General features: G+C 53.0%; 1 protein-coding gene across 1 annotated transcript; it reads right to left on the reverse strand.

The window, feature by feature from the left end:
* Positions 1–3,592: 3,592 nt before the first annotated feature.
* Positions 3,593–5,893, reverse strand: LOC144246542 (serine/threonine-protein kinase pim-1-like). The gene is made up of 5 exons (XM_077784454.1): positions 5,647–5,893; positions 5,076–5,179; positions 4,268–4,634; positions 3,886–4,062; positions 3,593–3,698 (listed from the first exon to the last, which is right to left on the reverse strand). Exons 1-5 carry the CDS (start codon positions 5,891–5,893, stop codon positions 3,595–3,597), a joined length of 999 nt encoding a protein of 332 aa, XP_077640580.1. The 3' UTR covers positions 3,593–3,594.
* Between the last annotated feature and the right edge of the window lie 10,411 nt (positions 5,894–16,304).

Below are 16,304 nucleotides of genomic sequence, written 5' to 3' on the forward strand. Positions count from 1 at the left end.
CCTTCAGTGCTCTTCACCTGTCTTATACAGCTGCACCCCATTAGGGATGAGGCTGGGCCACAGCCCCATTCCCTGTGTCCCATAATCTGTTCTCCTACATTTCCCTCCGTTATCTCACGCTGCCCTGTCCAGATGCTGGCGCTGTCCTTCCATCACTTCCCAGTAGTGCCAATGATGGCCTTTCCTGCTGTCAAGGCTAGATTATCAGGGCTGGCGTTTCCTGGAGACTCCAAGCCCTTCCTGTCAAATCAGATACAGCTGGAGAACACAGCTGGAGCCAGCGTGGAATTCCTTGTCTTTCAGGACCTTGGGCAGAGGATGTAGGGGCTTCCTGTTGGGACATATTGGGATGAATCCCATCCAATGCCACAGCCTCATAGATATTGTTCTGGTCCAAGCCAGTGGTACTTGGCAGAGCCAGGGTCTGTGGGACAGGGACACTGGGAACAGCTAAAGGCAGAGAGGATGCTCAGAGAGCAGAATTCGCACGGGATTCTGCCACTCCAAGTGGGCCGAGCCATGCTTGGCATGGCTTTGGGCATCAGGGTTCTGCTGGTCCTGTTGGGCTGCAGAGCCACGGAGGGCCGAGCTGAGTGTCAGGCACCCCTGGAGAGCTGGGAGAAAGACTGTGGGCAGGACACGGGGTCCCAGTGACCGCCATCCCCAGTGCCCGTGTGGTGGCCACACCTGTCCTTCCAGTGGCCCCACAAGAACTGGTCTCCCAGTTGCTTCAGGGCCTGGAAGGATCTCTCAACCCTCACTAGGTGCCAAACCCCAGCGTCTGGCTGGCCATGAGCCTGTCCAGAGGTTATGGACACCCCGGGTCCAGAAGTGGCTGCCCCAGGAGGTCAAGGGGGAGGCAGTGAGAAGATCCCAGCAGGGCAGGGAGGCGAGGAGATGAGGGGGCAGAAGAGGGAAGGGGAGGGAAGGCGTTGGGTCCCAGAGGGCCAGGCACTGCAGGCTCAGCTCTGCTGCCTCTCAGGGCGCCCTGGATGGGCAAGCTGGTGCCAGGTGCCATCTCAGCACGTTCCCCGACTGTCCTCTCATCCTCCCCACAGCCATGACCTCGGGACAGATGGCTCTGCACATCCTTGCCTGTCAAAGACCACCCTAGGTTGCGGGGTGGCTTCGTGTGGTGGAAAAACTTCTCCTCCAACCCATGCTTCCAAAGAAAAGCTCAGCAGTCTCTTGTTGTTCGGTCTCATGGTTGTTTATTGCAAGTTATCTAAAGGATTGTCTTCTGTGGGCTGCTGGAGTTTGCTCAGCAGCTCAGGCAGAGGCACACACACACTCTGACATCCTCTCTGTCTGCCGCCTTCTTCTCTCTCCCCGCCCCTGGCTGCTGCTCTCTTTTATATGGCACATTACATGTTACATGGGTACAGTTTTTCCCCAATGCCTATTACCTATATCAAATGGTGCTTTTCTATCTTTTATATGGCACATTACATGTTACATGGCTACAGTTTTCCCCCAATACCTACTACCTATAATAAATGGTGCTTTTCTACTCTAAACCAATCTGTGGATGCCAACATCGCCAAAAACATGGAGGTAAGGAAGAAGAAAGAGGAAGGACAGGACCAACCAAAATCCCTCCACCTTAAAATGTCTGACCCCCATGTACAAAACTAAAACCCCCCTGTATAAACATTAAAACCCCCCTGTACAGCACTAAAAAATTCTTCCCTCTACTTTGTAACTACTTCTACTATAATATATAACCTTTTGTGACTTCTTGTTCTTCCTGCAAGGTTGGGAAATTGTTACATGGCTCAAACTCAAAATCACAGCTCTTTCCAGCTGTCTGCCAGGGTCTCAAATGCTTCTGACCAGGGCCTGGAACCTCCAAAAATGTCTGAAGGACATTTTGAGTTCCCACACTTGCCTCCTCTTCTGCCAACACAGTCCAGGAAAAATTCTTCCACTACTACTGTTGGTAAATGTGGGAGATAGGTGTGACATGCATGAATTTCTGTTTCTTCCTACTTGTGATTGCAATTTACTGGGAAGAGATTTGATGGCTAAAATGGGAATGTCAATTATGACTGTGAAAGCTGGTAAGGAAGCTGCCGCCCTTGTAGCTTTGTGTCAGATGTCTGAGAAGGCCAAGGCTGAAGTAAACCCAGAGGTGTGGGCAGTCCCACAGAAATGTGGAAAATTAGATATGGAACCTCTCCAAATCACTTTGAAGCCACCAGGACAAGTGGTGTCTAGAAAGCAATGCCCTGTTTCAAAGGAGAGAAGGAAAGGGGTTCCAGCCTGTTACTGAGCTCCTGTTCAAGGCAGGTCTTTTGGAGCCACGGGTGCCTCCCTGGAACACTGCTCTGACTGCCAGGTAAGAGCCTGTCAGAATCTGAAAGAATTTTGAAGTGTTACAAAGCAGATGAACTGAGCCTCCTGCCCTAGCCCAGACAGGGAAAAGGAATTGGAATTTTAATATGTGCATGATGAACAGGAGCATGCCAAAGGAGTTCTAGTGCAAGAACACCACAGGGCTGTACTTGAAGACCGATGGTCCATCTTTGTAAAATGTTAAACCCCTCGGCGAGGGGTGGCCCCATTATTTGCACAATTGTGCGGCCACAGCATTACTTGTAATATAATTACAAACAAACAAAAAACAGAAAAAAATAAAGCCATATCTTTAATTGTAACTGAAGACTGCAAAAGAATCTCTTATCCTTAAAGCTTCGTGTCAAATTAAGTCTTTGTTAACCAATAGAGCCTCTCCTGGAATGGGAGATTTAGAATTAAGAGGCAGAGGAGGCTTTTACCTCATCTTGCGTTTAACTGGTCCCGGGGGAGGAGACCTGAAGGAAATTCATGACTGGATTCAGATAATAGATCTCTAGATGCCAAGGAGATATTCAAAGATCCGCCCTGGAGTTAATCTTTGGGATTTTCATTTTCCTGGAGCGGTAAATTAGGATGTTGCTGGAGGTTTCTGCTGGTGGTCCCAACAGGGCAGCCATTTGGTGCAGCCCATGAAGCTGGCATCACAGTCCATGTGGGGGTGTAGGACAGATCCTTGTGTTCTGCTTCTTTCCCTCTCCATTCCCCAGTGCCACCAGCTGCCCCGGGCAATGAGGGGGTTCTGGGCTGAGCGAGGGCAGTGCGAAGGTGCAGCAGCTCAAGGATCCACTCCCTGTGCACTTCCCGGGACAGGGCTGCCCTGGGCCTTGGCATGGACAGAGGGAGAGTCCCCCTTCTCTGCTCGGCCTGACCCTCCTGCCCCAGCCTCACTCGGTTCCATTCATGTGCCTCCCGTGAGCTACGCTCTCCACACAGATCCTGGTTCTGATCCTTGCATCCACAGCACTGTTTTTCCTGGAATTTAGCCAGGGCTTTCCCTGTGTGAGGGATAGGGATATGTAGGAGGAGTGTGTTGGGCTCTCCCCCACCACCGTGAGTGGTTTCAGGCCCCCCAAGGGCTCCTGTGCCTCCCTTTTCCCCACCAATATCCCTCTGTAGCTGAAGTTGCTGACAAGGACCAGCCTTGACAGACCAAAATGAGTTTGTTGTTTTATTTCTCGGGTCCTCAGCCCTGCGTGGGACTCGGTGAGTGGGTGCTGCAGAGGCTCCGGCAAGGCATCAAGAACGCCGGCCCTGCACCCAAGGGTGGCGCGAGATCTCGTCCAGCTCCGGCCTGTCCGCAGGGTGCTTGGCCAAACACCATCGGATCAGGTGCTGGAGCTCTGGGGAGAGAAGCCAGAAAGCGCCGGTCAGCGGCAGAGTCTCCTGGCCAGCTGCCCCCGTCGGCACGGGCCCCTCCTGCGGCCGGCCCTGGAGGGCAGAGCCACGTCCCACCGAGCTGCGTGAGGGCCGCGCCGGGCTGAGCGCCGCCAGCTGCCAAAGCCCGGCGTCTTGAGGCCAGACACCAACCTGGAGAGAGCTGCTGCCCGAAGGAGAGCTTGCCCAGCACGATGGCATGGTCGTCCTGGAAGGGGAGGCTCCCGCACACCATGACGTACAGCAGCACGCCCAGGGACCAGACGGTGGCCGCGTGGCCGTGGTAGCAGCCGAGCCAGATCCACTCGGGCGGGCTGTACGCGTGGGTTCCTAGGGGAGACGGGCGGCGCTGGCCGGGCGCAGGCTGCTGCCTTCCAGAGCCTGGTGCCAGCCTCCTGGCCGAGGCAGGGCCCGCACCCACGGCCACAGCTTCCCTCCGAGGCCACCCCGCATCCCCCGGCCAGCTGGCCAAAGGCACGAAACCATTCCGCGAGGCCAAGAAGGCACCGGGAGCAGGGCCCAGGCCATGGCTCACCGGCAAAGCCCGTGAAGGCCCGCTCCTGGAGGAAGGCGCCGCAGCCGAAGTCGATCAGCTTCAGGTCGCCGCTCTCCGGGTCCACCAGCAGGTTCTCCGGCTTGATGTCCCGGTGCAGGACGCCGCAGGCGGTGCAGTGCCGCACGGCCTCCAGCACCTGGCAGAAAAGCCAGCGCGCCTGCACCTCGCAGAGGCAGCCCTGCTCCTGCAGGAACTCCAGGAGATCCTGCGATGCCTCCGGGCGCTCCAGCACCAGCACGAAGCTGTCGGGCAGCTCAAACCAGTCCAGGAGCTGGATGATGTTGTGGCAGCCAGAGCCCACCTTCTCCATCAGCACCACCTCCAAGGGCACGCGGGTGCCGTCGGGCTGTCAGCGGGAGACAATCGGTGCCTCGGGCAGGCCTGCAGCTGCTGCTGCTGCTGCTGCTGCTGCAGCCCTGGGGCTGCGCTGCGCCCTGCCCGGGATGCCCCGGTGCCCCTGGCGCAGCCTCCCTGCCGCCTGCGCTGCCTCCCGCCCGGGGGATGCTCGGGGGCCCCTGCCCGGCCCCAGCACCGCTGTTGGCCGTGCCCGGGCCCGCGGGGCTGCGGCTCCGCACGCCGAGCCCGCCCCGGGATTCTCCCTGCCCGCCGCGCCCCGCTCTGTCCCGCTGGCCCCGTTCACTCACCAGCTCGTCCCACTGCAGGACGCTCTCCCGGGCCACGCGTTTGATGGCCACCTGCGAGCCACGGAGAGAGGAGGGCTGAGCTCCAGCCCTGCCGCTCCCCGCCGCTGCCCCTCCTGCCCCGCCCGGCCGCGGCGGCCACTCACCGGGCTCCCGTCCGAGAGGCGGATGCCCGAGAAGACGGTGCCGAAGCCGCCGCTGCCCAGCTGCGGGCCCAGCAGGTACCGCTCCTGCCGCTGCCTCCTTTGCCCTGCGGCCGAGAGAAGCCGTCAGCCTGGCGCCCAGAACGCCCCGCAAGTGCCCGCGAGTGAAGCGGGCCGGGCCCCCGCGGCCGCCGCGCTCTCACCTGCTTCGTGCTGCGCGCCGGGCAGCGGCCACGGCCCTGCAGCCGCCGGGCTGGCGAGCGGCGGAGCCGGGCCGGGGCAGCGCGCACAGGCGGCTGCGGCAGCCCCGGGGCAGCGGGGCAGGGCGGCACCGTCGCTGTCCCCGGCGGCGTGCGCTGGGCTCCGCTCCTGCCGACGGCCGGGGCTGCAGCCCGAGCCTTGGCCCAGGGGAGTCCCGGGAGCGGCTGCAAGGCAGACAGGGCTTGTTCACGCCGTGCATCGCAGGCGCTGCAAACAGCCGGCGACTCGGCTGCTCTCGGGGGCCCTGGCCTGGCCGGGCCGCGCCCCTGCATTGCCCCGGGGGAGCCTCAGGCAGCTCCTCGGGAGATCTCACCTGCTGCTAGAAAGCCCTTGGCGGCACTCGAGGGCTGTCTTGGGGCAGCTTCCTGCAGATGGAGGAGCCTCCGTAGCGTCTGGAGGCTCGTCTCCACCACCAGGCCCGGGCTGTCGCTGGCGGGCAGATCCGGCACAGCGTCCTGGCTGTCCTGGCCGCTCTGGGATGACCACTGCTGGCTCCAGGACACTGGCTGCCCCGCCAGCTGCTCCTGAGCGGGCTCCCCTGCATCGGGCTGGGCTCCCATTTGGACTTGCGGGCTCTCCCCTGCCTCGTCAAGGGTCAGGATTGCGCCCGTGCTGCTGAAGTGCACGAGTCCAAGGGAGCCGGGAGACCTGGGCACAGGCTCTGCACCTTGTGCAGGCTGACAGGTCTCACTGAGCCTCTGCGAGGGATGGAGGCTGTCAGAGAGAGCAGAGGCTCCTGGCAGGGTGCAGGGTCTCTGACAGCCTGAGGTTCCTGCATGGATGCTGGTGGCTTCCCCCTGCTGAGCCACCCTTGCAGGGCTTGAGGCTCTCCCAGGGATGGAGAATGTTGCTGGGAGCAGCCTCTGGAAGGGATGGAGGCCTCTGGAGGAGCTGTCCGAGGCACAGCAGGGCAGGTGGCCTCGCTTCAGCAGCTCCTGCAGTTCTGCCCACAAGGCCTGCCACATCCCCGAGTAGAGCGGCGCACGTGTCCCGCTGCCATCCCCGAGGTGCAGCATCAGTTCCCGCAGCTCCCGGGCCTCTGCCAGGCAGGGGCCACAGCCGCAGGGGCTGCCCAGGGGGCTGGCGGGAGCACGCGGCCGCTTGCCAGGAGCGGCCCGAGGCCGGGGGAGCCTGGGAGCCGCAGGGGCTCCTCGCTTCCTCCGTGAGCCTCTGGGCCTGGCCCTGCGGCGCTTGCTCCTCTTGGCTGTCCGTGCCCGCCGGCTCCGTGGCTGCCGGTGGCCAAAGGCCCACCAGAGAGCCACGGCGGCCAGCAGCAGGACAAGCGCAGCCATCAGCACGTCACCGGCACCCATGGCTCCAGCACGTCCCGTCGCGGCTGCACTGGCAGCTGTGGGCACTGGCCCCTTTTATCCAGCGACAGCGCGGTGATGTCGCAGCGATGTCACAGTGCTGCGGCCAGCACAGCCCTGGGACATCACAGCCCTGCCTCATGCCAGCGCTCTGCCCCTTTGTGCCCTCACAGCCCTGCCTCGGCCCCGCCCTCCGCAGTGCCCCAGCAGGGATCAGGGGGCTCCCTATGGGCACTTGCCAGCTCTCTGGAGCACAGTGGGTGGAAGATTCTTCTTTAAGTGGCACACAGGGATGAGGAGGGGAATGTTGATGGTCTCACCTCCTTGCTGGCTGAGCATGGGATATGGATTGTCCAATGGGACACTGCAAAGTCCTTGAGGAGGGCAAGCCCCGCTCAGCAACATCCAAGCCATCCGTGTGCTATCTACCACATTCCCGTCCTGAATCCAAACCCAGCTCTTTGCACCTCCCTGGGAAGAAAATGGATCCTATCCCATTGAAGACCCGTACATCAGCCTCTTCTTCACCCCACACACCCTGTCTCTGTTTGTCTCACACCTGGACTCCTGCCCCAGGTGTATTATGCGAGTGACAGGATCAAAACTCCACTTCAAATCCTGAAATAGAACCTGCATTGCTTTCCCATCATCAATGAGACCAGGCCAGGGCATGGCTGCTGTTTCTGTGCTGCTGGAACTCCGGTGTGAGCTCCAGTCGAGGGAGTTGTGACCTGTGGATGAGCCCAGACAGGAGCAGGACACCCGCAGGCATGAGTGGCTGGGAAGAAGCCCATGGCAGAGCAGGAATCTCTCAGAGCATCTGTGGCCATGGCTATGTCCATGCCCAAGAAGGGATTGTGGCCCAGGGATAAACCTGAAGCCTCCGTGGCTGTGGATTAGGCCATGCTCAGCAGTGATGTAAATAAAAGGGCCAGGAGACCTTGTGCTCCTTTCTTGATAGGCCTTTATTATGAGGAGAGCCTATGGGGGTGGGGGCTCGGGGTTCGCACCGCCGCCGCTGCTCCCAGATGAGTCGACGTCCCAGAGGAGGGGCAGACGAGCCTGTCGGTTACGGCAGGATCGGAGTCTTCGCTCTCACGGGATACGCCACAAGACTCGCTCGTAGCTCGCTGGTCTAGGGGGTTTTCCTTATTCTTACTCCTTTAAGCCTACAGCGATCGACTCCGGAGATTCTAAGAGTCCTCTCCCGTCTTCTGAAGGTTTCCTTGCAGGTAGGTGTAGATCGTTCTGTTGTTCCTGCTCTTGGCTCGTTGTCTGAGTCCATTTTGTCTTACTTCAGAGTCCAGTAATTAATAGTCAGCGCCCGCTTGGCCCTCTGGGAAGCAGGAAGCCTCCTCTGGGAGTGGTTTCCTGGGAGCAGCTTTGGAACTACCCGACGCAGTGAAAAAGGGACGGAAAATGCTCTAGACTACTAAAAACAGTAAACCCGATAAGTAGAATGTCTTCCATAAGGGGATTTTAACAAAGCATTCATAACAGGAGAGGGGTACAGAGACTCAGGGAGTTAACTGGGGGATACACTCTGGGGATAGGGGCAAATACATAGAGGGATTTAACCAGGGACCAAACTGTGAATGGATAAAACAGATAGAAGATTAGACATTAACTTTATTTATAACAATTCCCCCCTCTCTTATTTTGACCGGGCGTAAGCCCGCGTCAATTAGCCATTTCTGGCCCCTGACCATAAACCTTCCTTAGCTTTTTGGTATTGCTCGTATGCTTTCTTAGCTGTTTTCCATTCCGTACTTTTTAGCATCATTATTTTGGTTTGCTTATCCTTCGGAGAGGTCTCCAGGGTAGTGGGAATCATATGGCCAGATTGGATTATAGATATAATTATTTTGCTTAAACATGGTATAAGACAGGGGAGAAACATTAGTCCAACCAATCCTGCTATAGCAAAGAACGCTGCTTTCTTCCACCAGTCACCTTTCCATGACCAAAAGTTGTCCCACCAGTCCGAATTAATGAGAGGGGTCCACTCTTGGGTTCCAACATGTGCAATTTTCCTAATTTCCTTGGAGATATTACGGATGACCTCACTCCTATAATCTATCTCAAGGCAACATTCGGTGGTGTTAAACTTCCCACATATCCCCCCTTCATCAGCTAACAGGTAATCAACAGCTAGCCTTATCTGATACACCACTGTTTGAGTCTGGGAGAGTTGATCACTAACATGTTCTAAGGCCAGGGCTGTCCTATTGGAGATAGTTTCTATCACGGCTTGGAGTCTTATTATACGATTTAACAGGTATATAGGGGTCCGATACCCCCACGAGCCGTCCTGTGCCCAAGTAGCGGGCCCATAGGTTTTGATAATCTTCTCTGGAGTCCAGGTCTCCCCTTTCCATTCTTGGGTTGCCCCTAGGTCAATAAGACTCCTTTTCTTTCTTTTTGTAGGATTTTCCAGATTGTCATATAAAGGGACTCCCAACCCTGCACCTGCTTCTTTGGGAAGTAGGAAAAAAGATAGTTTTATAACTGCTATTGTGCAGCTGCCCGTCCAATCTCCCGGTAGATGAGTATAAGCTGCTTTCCCACAAATCCAAAAAAGGTTCCCTGGAGCCCTCCAGAAACTTTCATCGGTTACGTGTGGAAGCTCCCAATATTTTGATATAGAGCGTGTTCCCTGGAAGGGATTTGCCCCTTTCTCTGCACATTCGAATAAACGATAACCTTCATGATATATACACCCTCTTTTCCTTCTGCTCATGCTCCAGTACCTGTTGGGTTCTTGGGGGACCCACCGAATAAGGAAAGGTGTTCCTTTTGTTATCAAATATCTTTTACAGGCTAACTGGCCCACCGAGGTGCGAAACTGGTTTCCCGTCCGTAGAATACACTCCTCTCCGATCACATCGCCTTTCAATTCCCACTTTTCCTTCCTTCTATAGTCTGGCATCATCTGTTCCTCCCCTAACAGTTTAATTCCTAAGATTTCTCTCGGTTTAAGGCTTATGCCTTCCCAGGGCCATACATCTGACATTTGTGTACTCCCACAAACCCAGCATCTGGTAATGTTTAGTTCCTTGCTGATCTTTTCTATCAAATCAATGAATAGATTTTTACCACTCAAATCTTCCCACCTTTATTGCTAATTTTCATGTCTATTTTTCTCTCTTTAATAATGTCTATTTCTCCTTTCATTGTTTCCCTTCTTTCAAAGCATAGCCAAGTATCTTTCATGGGACACTCCCCTAGGAGCCTTTGCCTAAACGAGGCTGTGTTCCTTGCAATCCAATAGACCTTCCCTCCCTCTTGACAGGTCTCTAATTGTGACTGATTATAGCAGGAAGGACTCAAATTACTGTGCACTCTAACCAGAGATTCTAGATTCTCCCCGTCGTACAATGGATGGTGACACTTAACGCAGGAGTCTATTCCTCCTGTGCCATAGAAACACATCATCACTATCACCAGCACCTTCATGGAAGGTCGACTCATTCCTCTCAGGAGTCCGGTAGGAGCCATTATCCTCGACCTCCCCCGGTCTTGCCTCCTGAAATTGTCTCCTGGGATTCTGTTGTACCTGGGGAGTTGAATCCTCGTCCTCCCTGCTTCCGTCCCGTTCTCCCTCTTTTTGAATTTTGTTTCCCCTGAGGGGTGCCTGTCCCAGGAAAGATATGCAATATACCTCTAAGGAAGTGCAGCTGTCTTTTGGGGGTTTTTAAGACACCAATAACAATTAAACATATTAAGAAAACTTACAGACTTTTTCACTTATAGCTATTTCGGTCTATAGAAACTATACTGGCAGCAGAAGTTACTGGCCTGGTTTAGCCGTTATCAGTTCTTAGGAGTTTTTCTTAGTTTCACCTTCAGAGCTCCAGCGGGGAAAGCAGTCCAAGCTGGGGTGGTTTCTGCTGGATCGGTGTCCTCACTCGGGGATTTCACAGGCCCTTTGACTCTCGAGATATGTGTCCACCCTTTCTCCAGGGTCCTGACAGCTGTATGTGTGGTAAGCAGAACTTGATATGGTCCTTCAAATCGGGGAGTAAGAGGAGCATTATTCCATGACTTGATTAAAACCCAGTCACCAGGATTGATGTTATGGGTGCATACTTCTAAAGGAGGGGTCTGAGGAAGGTATCCCTTTTTCCTAAGTTTTTCTAGTGTTTTCACAATGGTCTCTAAGTACCTTCGGGAGGCCTCTTCTCCCTCCACATATTGAGCAGTGCTATAAGGGGAGATTAAGAAGGGAAGACCAAATAACATTTCATAGGGAGACACTCCGAGATCTGCTCTAGGGCGGGTTCTTATCTGCAGTAGTGCCAGAGGGAGACACTGTACCCAATCTAGGCCCGTTTCTAGAACCAGTTTTGTGAGAGTTGCTTTGATGGTTTTATTCATTCTCTCGACTCTGCCGGAGCTCTGGGGATGCCACGGGGTATGTAACCTCCATCTAATGCCCAGAGCTTCAGTGATATCATGTAGAATGCGGGCTGTGAAGTGCGGGCCTTGGTCAGAATCAATATTATTTATTAGCCCATATCGGGGGATAATGTTTTCTAATAAAATTTTTACTACTGTCCCTGAGGTTTCGTTACGAGTGGGGAAAACCTCAGGCCAGTGGGTCAGATGATCTACAATCACTAGGAGATGTTGATACCCCCTTGCTGGAGGCATTTCTGTAAAGTCAATTTGGACATTTTGGAATGGTCTCTCGGCCAATTCTCTCCCACCCGATATGGGTTTTCTCATCGCCTTTTGATTAACTTTTTGGCACGTTACACAACCTTGAGTAACAGCTCTTGCGATGTCATACACCCCTATACACACATAATTTCTCAGGAAATGATCACAGAGTCCTTGGGTCCCCCAATGGGTAAGTTGGTGCATTTCAGCCAAAAGTCTCCGAGCTAGGGCCTTACATATAAACTTTCTCCCATCCGGGAGAATCCACTCCCCTTGAGGCCCTTGTTGCAGTTTTAAATCTTTCATAGCTTTTTGTTCCCGCTCGGTGAATATTAGTTTCTCCTGCAGGGTATTCTCCTCCCTGATTGTTCCTGCCGCATCGGTCAGCTTCAGGACCTTGACCGATTCCTCTGGGCCTTGAGCTGCTCTTTTTGCAGCTAAATCGGCCGCCCGATTCCCCCTTGCTTCCAGGGAATCACCCTTTTGATGCCCCTTCACGTGCACCACTGCAATTTCTTCAGGTCCTAGCAACGCTTCTAGGAGGGATTTGATAATTTCTCTATGGGCTAGGTCTTTTCCCTTAGAATTCAAATAACCCCTTTCCTCCCAAATTTTTCCAAAGGTGTGGACTATACCAAAAGCGTACCGAGAATCGGTAAAGATGGTTCCGCACTTTTTGTTCAGGAGTTCCAATCCCCTCTTTAGGCCGTATACTTCACATAACTGTGCTGACCAATGTGCTGGCAATTTCCCCTTCTCCAGGACTTCCAGATCTTTCTCACCAGATACCTGTATGATCGCATATCCTGACATCCGTTCCCCATTTACAACCCTAGATGACCCGTCACTAAAATATATTTCTCCCTGTTCCAGGGGTGTATCACTCAAATCTGCCCTAACCTTTGTCTGCAGACTAATCGTTTCCACCCAATGATGTTCAAAACCCGAGGCTGGTTCTCCCGACAAAAACTGGGCAGGGTTTACTAGTTTGGTGGTCGTTAATTCCAGGTGATCTGAGTTCATTAGCATAATTTCATATTTTAGTACCCGGGCATCTGAGAGCCACTTATGTTCCCCTTGGCTAAGGGTCCCCTTGATGTCATAGGGAGTATATACCTTAATTTTTCCCTGAAATGTCAGTTTTTGAGCTTCTTCTACACTAAGGGCTGTGGCCGCAATGGCCTGAAGACAAGTAGGCCATCCCCGAGCTACGGGATCCAGGAGCTTGGACAAATAAGCAATGGGCTTTTTGAAACCGGCCAACTCCTGAGCTAACACTCCATGTGCTACCCCTTCTTCGGTATTGACAAATAGATGGAATTCTTTCTTTAGATCCTGCAATCCCAGAACCGGTGCCGAAATGAGTGCCTGCTTGAGCCCTTCTAACCTCCCATCATCTTCTTCAGTCCATTTCACTGGGTCCGGGAGAACTAACTTCTCATATAAAAATTTAACCTTCTGGGTATAGCTGTCTATCCATAATTTACAGTAGCCAAATAGACCTAATAATTTCCTGATGTCTCTTTTTGTTTTCGGGGCTGGAAGGGATATAATCCCTGATATCCTTTCAGGATTCAACTTCTTGTAACCCGGTCCAATTATGTGTCCCAGATATATTACCTGGGGTTCCATAAACTGCAATTTACTCCTTGATACTTTCAGTCCGATTTCTCCCAAGTAATTTAATAACTTTATGCTGGTCTTTCAAACTTGTTCTTGATTTTCTCCGGAGACCAAAAGGTCGTCTACATATTGGAGTATCTGTACTCCTTCCTCTGGGGTAAATGCCTCCAATATCTTTTCTAAAGTCTGACCAAAGAGGTTGGGTGACTCACAGAAGCCCTGTGGCAACCTAGTCCACCTTAACTGCATCCTCCTATTCCCTTCGATGTTTTCCCACTGAAAGGCAAACCAATCTCGACATTCTGGAGCTAATGGGCAAGCCCAGAAAGCATCCTTTAGATCCATAACTGTGAACCAGGCATGATAGTAAGGGATTTTGCTCAGAAGGGTATACGGATCTGGTACTGTGGGGTGTTTCGTGATGGTCCTCTTGTTAACTTCTCTGAGATCTTGTACTAAACGATATTTCCCTTCAGCCTTCCGGATTGCCAAAATTGGGGTATTGTGTGGTGACATGCACTGCTCTAGAATCCCTTCATTTAACAGGGATTGGATAATGGGCTCCAAACCTCTTCTATTTTCCAGTGATAATGGATACTGACTAACCTGTACTGGACGTCCCTCGGTCATTTGCACCCTCAAAGGGGGAATGTCTAACTTTCCATACTTCCCCGTCTCAGCCCAGACTTTCTGATTTATCTCTCCCAAATCTACTTCGGTTAGCTTAAACATTCTTACTATCATTTTATCTCCCTGGGGAATTATCCCTATTCCCAGCTGGACTTGGAGGTCCCTCCCCAACAGGTTAGTGCCTAAATCCGGGAGATAAACCAGGTCCACTTGGCTTATCCGAGAGTTTCCTTTTACCGGTACTTCTTCTAAAACTGGTGCCGAAAAGGGTCTATTTTCTGCTCCCACAAGCTCGCAGGTCTTATTCCCTATCTTTACTCCGCTTGAAACTCTATTTATACTAGACCGATCTGCCCCGGTGTCAACTAAAAACTCAAACTCCTGAAAGCAGGGACCCACTTCTAAGGTTATCAAGGGCTCAACAGGATGGTACATGGGGTCCCCTAAAGCATAGAGCCCCTGACACCCCTAGTCTTCCCCTCTTAGTACTTTCTCAAGGGCTTCCTGTTCTTTCATAATGGCCTCATCGCGGGCGGCTTTTCCACACTCTCTCTTGAAATGCCCAACTCCTCCGCAGTAATAACACTTTAAATCCTCAGATTGTCTAGGTTTGACACGCCCAGATGCTACAGGAATTTTTCTTCCTCCAGGTGGATTAGAGCCTCCCACTCCTCCTGCTATTTCCTTTCCTATCCCCACACTTTCTCTTGCTACTGCCACCATCATACGTGCTTTATTCTTCATTTTTTCTTCCTCTCTACGCAAATACACCTTCAAACCTCCTTCAACAACTCATTAATCCCTTTCTCTTGCCAATCCTCCAACTTTTCTAATTTCCTTCTAATATCCGGCCACGCCTTAGACACAAACTGAACCTTTAACAATACCTGGCCCTCCCGACTTTCAGGATCTATAGTGGAATATTGTTGGAAGCTCCTTTTTAATCTACCCAACCAAGCAGCAGGAGTTTCATCTTTCTCTTGACAGCAATCAAATGCCAACTTCGAGTTAGTTCCTTTAGGAACAGCCTCCCTAATTCCTCTGATCATCAAAGTCCGATATTCCTCCATGTTTTGCCTGTCCTGTGCTCGATTGGGGTCCCAACCCGGATCGTTTACCGGTAGCTTGCAATCTGCAGTGATTCCAGTTCGATTTTCTCTGTCGCAGATCTTTATTGCCACTGCCCAAACTAATTTCACCTCTTCAGGACTAAATAATATTCTTAAAATGGAGGTGAGCTCTCCCCAGGTATAAACGTTGGGGCCTAGAAATTGATCTATTTGCTGTGATACTCCAACTGGGTCCTCTACTAAGTTGCTTAATTCCTTCTTAAAACTTCTCACTTCTGAGGAAGTCAGAGGAGCGTTTACATATCCAATTCTCCCAAGGACTCCCCCCATAGGTACCTCTCTTAAGGGGAATAGTTTATCGGTCCGCAAGGCCCGAGATCGAGTGTTACAATACGGGCCTTCATCTAAACTCTCTCTTTGGACTCGAGAAGATGATGATTCCCCAGGTCCAGTCTTGTCATCTACTAAAAACTGGGATTTCTCCCACTGGAGAGGGGGCTTAGGGACTACCTTCGGTGAAGGGGACTGAGACATCGGTGTAGTCAATTCTGCTACTGGGTGCTCAGAGTGAGCTGAAGGACTCGGGGTATATGGGGGAAGGACAGGGGTAGAGAAAGAGTCAGTGACTGGAGGAGAAGCTGGGACTTGGAATGGGGAAACTTGGGACTGGTCCTTAGGAGCTAGGGGGACGGAAGTTAAGGGGGTGGTAGGTGGTGGAGGTAAAGGATGGGGAATCTGGGAAGGGGGGGATACTATTGGGACAAAGGTTAGAGCAAGGGACGCCTGGGGAGCGGAGGGAGTTGCCTGAGATGGTGTAGCAGGCACCGACTGGGTGGGTTGTGACTGTGAAAAGTTGGGTGGAGAGGAAGCATGGACTAGAAGTGGGACCGGAGGATGAGACAGAGGTATAGGGGTAGGGTCCGGAGGAGGAGGAGGTAGTGGAATAGGATTTCGGGGTTGCAAGGGAGGCTCTGGAGCAAGAGGAGGAGGCAAATGGTCCAGAGGGTCCCAGGGTATACCTTTTTCCTCCCTTTCCCCTTCCACTCCCTCCTTATGCTCTTTTAGCTTACACATCTTTGCTGGCTTCATGCTAGATCTCTCCTGTCCCCAGAAGGATGCATACACAAGTTGGTCTTCGTCCGGTTCGGGCTGGCTACTTAAACTTTCCTTTAACCGGGTACACATCCAGACATCTGCTGACCCGAACCATGGCCATTCCACATCTAATTTCGGCCATACTTCCATACAAAAATAGATCATCTTGATCTTATCTAAGTCCCGGGTTAATTCATTCCTTTCCCACTCATCTAACATTCTCCCGAGGGGGCTATTCGGGGGAATGTTTTTGACTCTCTTTACCTTCTTTCCACGGGAACACTTCTTGCTACCACACTGACCCATCTTAAAAAAAAATCTAACGTGCCCCTACCCGAACGTAAAGCGACTGACGGGCAACACAAATGAAACTAAACTTAATTCTCCTTACAACTGATTTTCAACGAAAGATCTCTACCTCCTGAGGCCTACTGACCGGCCACAGAAACCAAAAACCCGTAGCTTCCCTTCCTTCTGGGTCCTGACCTAGAGGCCGGGTCCTAGCGGAGATCTCGGGGGCCTACCCTGGCTCCTACTCCCTCCCCGCACCTCTTGTAAGGCCCCCCCCCAAGGGAACTACT

This window comes from Lonchura striata, chromosome 6 (genome assembly GCF_046129695.1).
Source record: "Lonchura striata isolate bLonStr1 chromosome 6, bLonStr1.mat, whole genome shotgun sequence".
Taxonomy (NCBI): Eukaryota; Metazoa; Chordata; class Aves; order Passeriformes; family Estrildidae; genus Lonchura; species Lonchura striata.

What these genes read in the sequence shown, in the direction of transcription:
- LOC144246542 (XM_077784454.1), bottom strand. Translation starts at nt 5,893, where the DNA reads ATGGGAGCCCAGCCCGATGCAGGGGAGCCCGCTCAGGAGCAGCTGGCG. An exon ending in CAAGGGCTTTCTAGCAGCAG is followed by an intron (nt 5,180 to 5,646) that starts GTGAGATCTCCC and finishes TCTCGGCCGCAG; the next exon opens with GGCAAAGGAGGCAGCGGCAG. An exon ending in GGCCTTCACGGGCTTTGCCG is followed by an intron (nt 4,063 to 4,267) that starts GTGAGCCATGGC and finishes CGTCTCCCCTAG; the next exon opens with GAACCCACGCGTACAGCCCG.